The following is a 12091-nucleotide window of genomic DNA, read 5'->3' on the forward strand; positions in this document are numbered from 1 at the left end:
GAATGGCAGTGGGAGAGTTTTTTGGTGGTAGTGATCACAATTCAGTCAGTTTTAACATAATTATAAAAAAGGACTGAGATAGAACAGGAGTTTTTTTACTAAACTGAGGAGTGATTTAGCAAAAGAGAACTGGAAACATCTACTTGAAGGTAAATCAGTGTCAGAACAGTGGGAGGCATTCAAAGGAAAGATTCAAGGGGTTCAGAGTAAACATGTTCCCACAAAGAAAAAGGGTGAGATGGCCAAATCTAGAGCCCCATGGATGTCAAGGAGCCTACAGGGTAAGATAAGGCAGAAAAGGAAAGTTTATGTCTGACACCGAGAACTCAAAACTACAGAAAGCCGAGAGGAATACAGAAAGTGGAGGGGTGAAATCAAACAGGAAATTAGGAAAACAAAGAGAGGGCATGAAAGAATATTGGCAAGCAAAATCAAGGTTAATCCAAAGATGTTTTATCAATACATTAAGAGTAAGAGGATAACTAAGGCGAGAGTAGGACCCATAAAATACCAAAAACGTAACCTATGTGTAGGGGCAGAAGATGTTGGTATGCTTTTTTAATGAATACTTTGCATCTGTCTTCACAAAAGAGGGGGACGATGCAGATGTTGTAGTTAAGGAGGAGGAGTGTGAATTATTGGATGTGATAATCATAGGGAGAGAGGAAGTATTAATAGGATTAACATCCTTGAAAGTTGATAAATCACCAGGGCCAGATGAAATGTACCCTAGGCTGTTAAAAGAAGCAAGGGAAGAAATAGCAGATCATCTGACCATCATTTTCCAGTCCTCACTGGATGCAGGTGTGGTGCCGGAGGATTGGAGAACTGCTAACGTTGTACCTCTGTTTACAAAGGGAGCGAAGGATAGACCGAATAATTACAGGCCAGTCAGTCTAACCTCAGTAGTGAGAAAATTATTGGAATCTATTCTGAGAAACAGGATAAACTGTCACTTAGAAAGGCACAGGTTAATAAAGGATAGTCAGCACGGATTTGTTAAGGGAAGATCTTGTTTGACCAACTTGATCGAATTTTTTGAAGAAGTAACAAGGAAGATAGATGAGGGTAGTGCAGTTGATGTGGTCTACATGGATTTTAGCAAGGCTTTTGACAAGGTCCCACATGGCAGACTGGTTAAAATAATAAATTCCCATGGGATCCAGGGAAATGCAGCAAGGTGGATACAAAATTGGCTCAGTAGCAGGAAACAAAGGATAATTGTTGACGGGTGTTTTAGCGACTGTAGGGCTGTTTCCAGTGGCATTCCACAGGGCTCAGTACTGGGTCCCCTGCTTTTTGTGGTCTATATTAATGATTTGGACGTAAACGTAGGGGGCATGATCAAGTTTGCAGATGACACAAAGATTGGCCGTGTGGTAGATAGCGAGGAGGATAGCTGTGGGCTGCAGGAAGATATTTATGGTCTGGTCAGATGGGCAGAAAAGTGGCAAATGGAATTCAACCTGAAGAAGTGTGAGGTGATGCATTTGGGGAGGTCAAAGAAGGCAAAGGAATACATGATAAATGGGAAAATACTGCGAAATGTAGTGGAAGTGAGGGACCTTGGAGTAAATGTCCAACTATCCCTGAAGGAAGCAGGACAGGTCGATAAGGTGGTTAAGAAGGCATGTGGAATCCTTTCCTTTATTAGCCGAGGTATAGAATACAAGAGCAGGAACTGCATAACTCATTGGTTAGGCCACAACTTGAGTACTGTGTGCAGTTCTGGTCACCTCATTGCAGAAAGGATGTAATTGCATGAGAGAGGGTACAGAGGAGATTTATGAAAATGTTGCCAGAGCTGGGAAAATGCAGCTATGAGGAAAGATTGGATAGGCTGGGGTTGTTCTCCTTGGAACAGAGAAGGCTGAGGGGAGATTTGATTGAGATGTATAAAATTATGAGGGACCTGGACAGAGTGGAGGTGAAGGGTCTATTCACCTTAGCAGAGAGGTTAGTGATGAGAGGACATAGATTTAAAGTGATTGGTAGAAAAATTAGAGGGCAGATGAGGAAAAACTTTTTCACTCAGAGGGTGGTAGAGGTCTGGAACTCACTGCCTGAAAGCATAGTTGAGGCAGGAACCCTCAACTTGTTCAAAAGGAGTCTGGATATGCACCTCAAGTGCCGTAATCTGCAGGGCTACGGACCAAATACTGGAAGGTGGGATTAGAATGGGTGGATTGTTTTTCAGCCGGCACAGACACGATGGGCCAAGTGGCCTCTTTCTGTACCTTAAACTTTCTATAATTCTATGATTTATATGAAGCTGTGGTCAACCGAGGCTTAAAAAAACTTAAACCATTGAAGATGAGGGTATGTTCATACTTAATCCTTCTTCTTAAATACATGTCCCCCTCATCCTACGCGCTCTTCTGATTTAGAATTAGAATTAGAATTAGAACATTACAGCGCAGTACAGGCCCTTCGGCCCTCGATGTTGCGCCGACCTGTGAAACCATCTGACCTACACTATTCCATTTTCATCCATATGTCTATCCAATGACCACTTAAATGCCCTTAAAGTTGGCGAATCTACTACTGCTGCAGGCAGGGCGTTCCACGCCCTTACTACTCTCTGTGTAAAGAAACTACCTCTGACATCTGTCCTATATCTATCACCCCTCAACTTAAAGCTATGTCCCCTCGTGTTTGCCATCACCATCCGAGGAAAAAGACTCTCACTATCCACCCTATCTAACCCTCTGATTATCTTATATGTCTCTATTAAGTCACCTCTCCTCCTCCTTCTCTCCAACGAAAACAACCTCAAGTCCCTCAGCCTTTCCTCGTAAGACCTTCCCTCCATACCAGGCAACATCCTAGTAAATCTCCTCTGCACCCTTTCCAAAGCTTCCACATCCTTCCTATAATGCGGTGACCAGAACTGCACGCAATACTCCAGGTGCGGTCTCACCAGAGTTTTGTACAGCTGCAGCATGACCTCGTGGCTCCGAAACTCGATCCCCCTACTAATAAAAGCTAACACACCATATGCCTTCTTAACAGCCCTATTAACCTGGGTAGCAACCTTCAGGGATTTATGCACCTGGACACCAAGATCTCTCTGTTCATCTACACTACCGAGAATCTTCCCATTAGCCCAGTACTCTGCATTCCTGTTACTCCTTCCAAAGTGAATCACCTCGCACTTTTCCGCATTAAACTCCATTTGCCATCTCTCAGCCCAGCTCTGCAGCCTATCTATGTCCCTCTGTACCCTACAACATCCTTCGGCACCATCCACAACTCCACCGACCTTAGTGTCATCCGCAAATTTACTAACCCACCCTTCTACACCCTCTTCCAGGTCATTTATAAAAATGACAAACAGCAGTGGCCCCAAAACAGATCCTTGCGGTACACCACTAGTAACTAAACTCCAGGATGAACATTTGCCATCAACCACCACCCTCTGTCTTCTTTCAGCTAGCCAATTTCTGATCCAAAGCTCTAAATCACCTTCAACCCCATACTTCCGTATTTTCTGCAATAGCCTACCGTGGGGAACCTTATCAAATGCCTTACTGAAATCCATATACACCACATCCACTGCTTTACCTTCATCCACCTGTTTGGTCACCTTCTCGAAAAACTCAATAAGGTTTGTGAGGCACGACCTACCCGTCACAAAACCGTGCTGACTATCGCTAATGAACTTATTCTTTTCAAGATGATTATAAATCCTGTCTCTTATAACCTTTTCCAACATTTTACCCACAACCGAAGTAAGGCTCACAGGTCTATCATTACCAGGGCTGTCTCTACTCCCCTTCTTGAACAAGGGGACAACATTTGCTATCCTCCAGTCTTCCGGCACTATTCCTGTCGACAATGACCACATAAAGATCAAGGACAAAGGCTCTGCAATCTCCTCCCTAGCTTCCCAGAGAATCCTAGGATAAATCCCATCTGGCCCAGGGGACTTATCTATTTTCACACTTTCCAAAATTGCGAACACCTCCTCCTTGTGAACCTCAATCCCATCTAGCCTAGTAGCCTGAATCTCAGTATTCTCCTCGACAACATTTTCTTTCTCTACTGTACAGATGGTGCAAGCATGTACCTCTTGTTTTCCACCCCTCCCCTCAACCCTACCCTTGTGCCTTTCTCCTTTCAGATAGCCAAGAATTATAACCTGGCCAGACAGTGTTGCAAGTGGGAGAAGAAGGTGGCATAGTGGTAATGTCACTGAACTAGTAATCCAGAGGCCTGAACTAATGGCCTGAGGCCACGGGTTCAAATCCCACCACAGCAGCTGTTGGAATTCAAATGCAATTAATTAATAAATACAAGTAATTACTTCAGTAAAAATCTGAAATTGAAAGCTATTTCTCAGTAACGGTGCATTGAAACTACCATTGATTGTGTAAAAACCCATTTGGTTCACTGGTGTCCTTTAGGGAAGGAAATCTGCTGTCCTTACTTGGTCTGGTGTATGTGTGACTCCAGACCAACAGCAATACTGTTGACTCTTAACTGCCTTCTGAAATGGCCTGGTAAGCCATTCAGTTGTCAAGGTCAATTTTGGATGGACAATAAGTGCTGGCATTGTCAGTGACACCTACATCCTATGAAAGAATAAAAAAAAGTGAGGTAGAAGACTTGTTCTCTTTCTTGCAGTCACCAGCTCTGATACTGACACTACACATAATTTATAGGATAGTTTACAGGTAGGATCAGCATGTGCTGAGACACTGGACCTGAGAGGCCTGCAGCCAGGGCACGAAGATAAGGGTAGCACAGGGGCTAACTCCCCAGAGGGTGCGGTCACACACGAGTTCTGCTGCAGATGGCTCTGATGAGGACTTTAATGGGTAGGCTACAGAAAACGACTGATGGGTATGCAAACTGAAATGGTTGCTGTATTGGCAGGCCTGCTAGAAGGCCGGTGGTCACTGTCAAGGAGTATGATGGAGTCCATCACCAACTTGGCACAGCACTTTGCGTAGAGCTTGGAGCCCACCTTTTCCAAAGAGGATGTTGTGGGCCAACTTCATTGTCACAGTTGCTGACCCAAGTATGATGCAGTGTCCGATGGCCGATGCCTGAGCTTCCATTGTAGCATGAGTGAAAGCCATCCATTGTCTGGGTGCTGAAGTGGAAGTTCAGACTTCTCTAATGCAAGCTCAGCTTGCTGCAATGCATGTTTAGTCTACTGCCATCATAGCTGAGGTTACCAGGGGCTTGCAGAGTCCCACAGTAGTCCAGCAATCTGTCCTCTAACACATTGCTCGGAGTGCTGAGGTGCTGGCTCATTGGAGTGGCAGTGGCTCCATGCAGCACGAACCTGCTGTCAGGATGACAGTATTCCCTCCCACTGCTGTCACTCCAGCAGTGCCCTTGCTGCTGCCTGTCAGCCTGCCAGCTCAGACTGCTGACCATGCCAAGATGGTGCAGTCCAAAGCTGGGCCTTCTAGGCCTAGAGCAGCTCAAGGCCTTCCTGCAAGGCCATCTGCAGTCTTCCCCCAATGAAAGTCAGTAGCCTTCCACCAGCCATGCTGCAACCAATGGGGTAGCACTGCATAGGAGCGCCAGCACAAGCAAAAGCAAATGGAAGACAGGCACCAAGGGAATGCACTAAGGAGGTTAATTGACTTTTGTTTGGAATATTGAATGGTTTGTTTAATAAAGTTGGTTTGGAATGTTTTTTTTTGTAGTGACTTTTGTTTCAGCATTATGGCCAAGAGGACACTGATGGTCAGTAACAGAGGGATGGTAAGGCATGAGACTGTTGGTGAATAGGGATCTGGGTTGCATTAATTTGCAGCACAGTCAGATGAGCCGATCATGGGCAGTCTGGCCAGAAAAGGGATGTGTTGGCTGCCTCCTCTTGCTGCTCCTCAGCTGCCTGCTGAATACCTGGTGATATCGAGGTTGTACAGGATGCAGTGGACCACCACAAATTGCGGCATGTACTGTGGCGATTACCGCAGGGCTCCTCCAGAGTGGCCCAGGTAGCAGAAAGATTGATTTAGCATCCCAGTAGTCTGCTCGATGATGTTCATGTGGCTGCACGGCTCTCATTAAACTTATGCTGCCCATGCATGCTTGGGTTGCGGACCGGAGTCAAGAGCCATGTGGTCAGCAGATAGCCCTTGTTGCCCAGTAGCCACCCCATGGTTTGTCATGGTGGCTCAAATGCAGATGGCATACAGACTGCCACACCATTACTGCTGCCAGGGTACTGAAAATTGACTTACATGGCATGCTGATTATGGTCATGCACTCGCTGGACATTGAGGGAGTGGAATTCCTTCCAGTTATGGAACATCTCAGAAAATACATGTTGCACCTGCCAAGTGACATGTGCAGTCAATGGCAGCCTGCACCATAGGGAAGCCTGTAATTCTGGTGAAGCTGTGGGCTTGCTTTGCCTGCTGCTCTCTGGCAAGAGGACATAGAATGTATTCAGCTTTCAGCAGAGTCTCAGTGGCCTCCCTTATGCAACCATGGAAGACAAACTGGGAAATGTTGCAAATAACACCTGCTCCAGCTTGCAAGGAGCCTGATGAATAAAAGTACGTGGTCAAGGACACTTTCATTGGCAATATTGTCTTTGCCCTGTTCTGAGGCTGATATTCAGGCTGCAACAGGAAGCAGATTTCAGCGAGCGCTTCGTTGGTGAAATAGAGACGTCGGACTACTGTCCCTCCTAGAAGAGTTGCCCTCTGAAGACCGTGGGTGGATATGGCCTCCTGCTGAGAGCCCTTCTCCCCCTCCTCCCTCTTCCAGCAGATTTTCCTCCTCTGTGTCACCTCTGCTCATCCACCCTGCCATGCTGCAGGAGGATAGAATCGACTGGACCCATGTCCAGGAGCAAGTGGTCTGAGCAGAACCCTTGAAGTCAGAAGCAAGGCCTTCACCACATGCCACACCTTTCCCCATAAGCTTCATAAACTTTAAATGCCAATACAAACGACCAAACGCTTCTACTTACTCAGCAGCAGCCAGTAGAAATAAATCAACAACTAACCTAAAAGTAGTTGACGATCCCTTTAAATAGCACTGGGGGAGCTCTGGCTGCTGCTGAATGCATGTCCAGATGTGCAAGGTTAAGCAAGGGCATCGGTTGGAGCATTTAGGTCAAAAATAGCACTGCTGGCATCAAATCAGCATTGGACGTTGATTGACATCACAATCTGCCTATTCTGCCAACTTCTGGTGCACATACCCTGTGCCCGCTCTAACGCTGTCAAAAAAATGCCATTTGGTGCAGCCAGCATCAGATGTTGTGCATGCAACACTGTGCTATTTTGGACCCAGAATGGCACTGGAGCGCCAAAAGAATGGGCGCTAGGCAACCGAATTTTGCGGCACCTTATTGTAAAGACACCTGCAGCTTGCTACCTTTACCTAGTAGAATAGTACATGTTTTTTACAGTGAGGAGACTGCTTTCTTTAGGTATACAAACAACAAGGAGTGAATTCATTTATTAATAATCAATGCTTTTGTGCTTCAAACATTTTTGATGAGCTATCAGATTTAATCTGTTAAGTAATCCTATTGGCCATCAACAAAGGGAAAACAAAGAGCCCAGCTCTAGATTTAATATTGATTTCCATTCAACTTTTAATCTCTCCTGCTCCTTCACTCCCCTTGAATTCTTCTGTCTTACTTTCTCCTTCAGATAGGATAATGAGGCAACCTGAGTCACAAGCTTCTCCATTTATGCTATCAACAATGCGGCACAATGCTGACAGAAAATATGCTTCCACAAGGCAGAGTCTGTCCTCTTACAGATTCACCACACTGCACACCACTATTCTTCAGTGATGAGAAAGTTGCTAATCATCCATTGAGCTATCAGAGCTCATTTGACTTTACCATGCAAACACACCATTCTGTGTTGAAGATTTCAGTTTTTTTTAATTCATTTATGGGATATGGGCGTCTCTGGCAAGGCCAGCAATTGTTGCCCATACCTAATTGCTTTTAAGAAGGTGTTGGTGAGCTGCCTTCTTAAACTGCTGCAGTCCATTGGTGTAGGTCATGCACAGTGCTGCTAGGAAAGGAGTTCCTGGACTTTGAGCCAGCGACAGTGAAGGAACAGCAATATAGTTCCACATCAGGATGGTGTGTGACTCAGAGGGAAACTTGCAGATGGTGGTGTTCCCATGCATCTGCTGCCCTTATCCTTCTAGGTGGTAGAGGTCACGGGTTTGGAAGGTGCTGTCGAAGGAGGCTTTTTGAGTTGCTGTAGTGCATCTTGCATATAGTACACACTGCTACTACTGTGCACCAGTTGTGGAGGGAGTGAATGTTTAATGTGGTAGATGGGGTGCTGATCAAGAGGGCTGCTTTGTCCTGGATGGTGTCAAGCTTCTTAAGTGTTGTTGGAGCTGCACTCCTCCAGGCAAGTGGAACGTATTCCATCACACTCCTGACTTGTGCCTTGTAGATGGTGGACAGGCTTTGGGGAATCAGGAGGTGAGTTACTTGCCTCAAAGGTATCGCCTCTAGAATTGGCACTACTGACGTGTTCTGCATTCATTTTTGTGTTAGCAGCTCTCAGCTGTTAACAAGGTGTTGCAATGTGGTAAACTGAGTCGTCTAATAAGTTATTTGACAGAGAAACAAATTTGCTGTGCACAATTTATGCATAACCAGGAATCATTTTGTGGATGAACATGTCATAAAATGCCTTTATAATACCGGATCTCAAAATGATGAATTCATCCAAAGAAACACGAACAGCCTCTTCCATCCCTCTGCCTAGTCCATAGTTCTCAATCGATCCAGTAAATAATTATAAATGTGTTTGATGTGGTGTGTGACTAAATATACCATTATAAATTGTGATTTCAGAATGGATTTATCAAACTAAAGATCATGTTGAGCAGAATCCCCGGATTGCATTTCACCTTTTAAGTATTGACTTTACTAGGCATTTTAATATTGTTTAATGGGATTTTTTGAAACTGTCTGATACTAATGAATGTAGATAGAGATGAAAGATATTCCATCGCAGAGCTGCCACATAAATATTACTCATTGAGTTCTGCAATCGCACAGTGAGTTGAGAGTGTATCTCCCTCAGATATATCCATTTTGCTTTTACAGTTGCTCGAATGATTTTGCTCTGAATACTTTATTGGTTATATGTTAGGGTGTGCCTAATGTCATTTTATTGTCTTGGAGCAAATTGCAACTTTGCCTGCTCTTTGCCAGAAACTCAAAACTAAAATTCTTTACCTCCCTCTTACAAGCTCTAGGCTTTTTACATCCACTGATTCTTGATTTATCTCACCTCTTATGTTTAAACTTTGGTTTTGTTGGGCACTATGTGACTGAGCCCTTCAGGTATGTTTCTCAATGAAAATGTTAATTATTTTAGGTAACAGACTTGGAGTATATTGAACATTCTGCTGAAAAAAATGTAGATCTTTAAAAAAGATCTGGATAACCAACAGTGCAGAAAACTTTCACTCGTCATGTCAAAGAGGCAACAACACAGCAATTTGCATTTATATAGTGCCTTTAACACTGAGAAATCAGGCTCAGTGACACCAAGGCAATAAAGTAGTTAACCAGAGGGGTAACCAAAAGCTTGGTCAGTGAAGGAAGTTTGAAGGGGAGTCTTCAAGGACTGAAGGAAGTGGACAGGCAGAGGAATTTAAGGAGGAAATTCCAGAGCAAGGTGTGTAGGCATGGCTACCAATGGTGAGCTAAAGGGATGAATCGGAGCAACAAAGGGTTCCAGGGTGGGTTGTAGGGCTGAAGGAGGGAGCAGAGACTGGGAGAGACAATACCATGAAGGTCTTTAAACACGACTATTAAATTGGAGGTGTTAGGAGTTTTGTCCAATGTAGATTAACAAGGATGGGAATGATGGGTGAGCAGGACTTGATACAGGATAGGATATGGGATTTGAGTTTTGGATGAGCTGAAGTTTATGAAGGAAGGAGGATGGGGCAACAGCAATGTTCCCTCTAAGCTGCGCAGGTGCATGGCTGTGCAGCAATCCAGAACATACCATGCAGGGAACAAAAAGGCCACACACAACCAATGTTTCCTTTAAGATGCGCACTTGTGTGGCCATGTAGCAATGCTAAAGGAATTGCATAGTGCGAGAGATAAGCTGTGTATCGCAAGATTAGAGGGAAAATTGAAGGCTAGCCAGGCAAGCATTAGAACAGTCAAGTTTGGTTGTGACAAGGGCTTGAATGAGAGTTTCAGCAGCCGATGGGTTGGGGCAGAGGTGGAGTCGGATGATTTTTTGAAAGTAGAAGCAGGCGGACCTTGTGACGCAGAAGATATAGGGTCAGAAGCTCCACTCAGGGTTACAATAGGATGCCAAGGTCGCAAACAGTCTGGTTTAATATGAGACAGTAGCCAGGTAAGGGGATGGAATTGGTAGAAAAGAGTTCTTAGCAAGGGCTGAAAATGATGGCTTTTCTTTTCGTGGTTTTAAATGGTGGAAATTGTGACAAGCAGTTTAACAGAACAGAGGCAGAAGAAAAGTGAAGAGAGAGTTGTCAATGAAAAAAAAGTAATTATCTTACACAATTCACTGTTGCTCTTGTTAGGAACGACCGCTCAACACAAAGCCCCCAATCAAAATATATGATTCTGATTGTGGTGGGAGCAATGCACTGTCAAATCAGTCCTGCCACTCCACAGATCACCTAACATATCACTTTAAAGTTTCCAAATTAAAGAAAACCACAGCCAAATTGACCATCTATTAATGCCCGAATGAGGCGAACTAAACCAGGTGTCTTTAGATCAACAAATTAACTGTTTAATTAGAAAAACTAAATTCTTAAACACTACTAAGATATAAACACCATTTAAATTATAAAAAATTAGTGTCCTTGCAGATTTACACTCCTGCCAAAGTGGAATCTTCCAATGTGGAACAACCCAAGGTTGCTTGAAGTCCTCACAGCCGTCCGATGGGGAAAAAAAAGGTTCTTACAACAGTAGGACAGTGAGTCATCTAGTTCCAGTTGAAGTGATGCTCTTCACCTTTTTCCAGCGATGCATTCAGCAATTACAGTGTAGTAGTTAAAGTAATTGGTTATTTTCTTTTAAGAAATTAATCTGGCTTGATTTACCAGAATTCTGAGAGTATAATAAATAGGGTTTAAATAAACGAGATGGAGGGGGAAGGGATGAACTCTGCACTCAGATGGGGAGGGGGAAGGGGTGAACTCTGCACTCAGATGTGTGGAGGGGGTGAAATCTGCACTCTGGTGGGTGGAAGGGGAAGGAGTGAACTCTGCACTCTGATGGGTGGAGGGGGTGAAATCTGCACTCTGATGGGTGGAGGGGGAAGGAGTGAACTCTGCACTCTGATGGGTGGAGGGGGTGAACTCTGCTCTCTGGTGGGTGGAGGGGGAAGGGGTGAACTCTGTACTCTGGTGGGTGGAGGGGGTGAACTCTGCACTCTGGTGGGTGGAGGGGGAAGGGGTGAACTCTGCACTCTGATGGGTGAAGGGTGAAGGAGTGAACTCTGCACTCTGATGGGTGGAAGGGGAAGGAGTGAACTCTGCACTCTGATGGGTGGAAGGGGATGGGTGAACTCTGTACTCTGATGGGTGGAGGGGTGAACTCTGCACTCTGGTGGGTGGAGGGGGAAGGGCTGAACTCTGCACTCTGATGGGTGGAGGGGGAAGGAGTGAACCCTGCACTCTTATGGGTGGAGGGGGTGAACTCTGCACTCTGGTGGGTGGAGGGGGAAGGGGTGAACTCTGTACTCTGGTGGGTGGAGGGGGAAGGGGTGAACTCTGCACTCTGGTGGGTGGAGGGGGAAGGGGTGAACTCTGCACTCTGATGGGTGGAGGGGGAAGGGGTGAACTCTGCACTCTGATGGGTGGAGGGGGTGAACTCTGCACTCTGATGGGTGGAGGGGGAAGGGGTGAACTCTGCACTCTGGTGGGTGGAGGGGGAAGGAATGAACTCTGCACTCTGGTGGGTGGAGGGGGAAGGGGTGAACTCTGCACTCTGATGGGTGGAAGGGGAAGGAGTGAACTCTGCACTCTGGTGGGTGGAAGGGGAAGGGGTGAACTCTGCACTCTGATGGTTGGAGGGGGAGGGGGTGAACTCTGCAGTCTGGTGGGTGGAGGGGGAGGGGGTGAACTC

The 12091-nt window shown here is 45.5% G+C and overlaps 1 protein-coding gene across 18 annotated transcripts in view; it reads left to right on the forward strand.

The window, feature by feature from the left end:
- The window catches only part of slc8a3 (solute carrier family 8 member 3), a 923598-nt gene that overhangs the window by 786801 nt on the left and 124706 nt on the right, over positions 1 to 12091 (forward strand). Inside the window, exon 4 of one of the 18 annotated variants that reach the window (XM_068039527.1) lies at positions 170 to 199. The exons of the other annotated variants lie outside the window; for them this stretch is intronic. Within the exon in view, the coding sequence (XP_067895628.1) occupies positions 170 to 199 (30 nt within the window). The remainder of the gene's footprint in view (positions 1 to 169; positions 200 to 12091) is intronic. 18 annotated transcript variants of the gene reach the window in all.

The sequence above is a fragment of the Heterodontus francisci genome, chromosome 9, assembly GCF_036365525.1.
Source record: "Heterodontus francisci isolate sHetFra1 chromosome 9, sHetFra1.hap1, whole genome shotgun sequence".
Lineage (NCBI taxonomy): Eukaryota > Metazoa > Chordata > Chondrichthyes > Heterodontiformes > Heterodontidae > Heterodontus > Heterodontus francisci.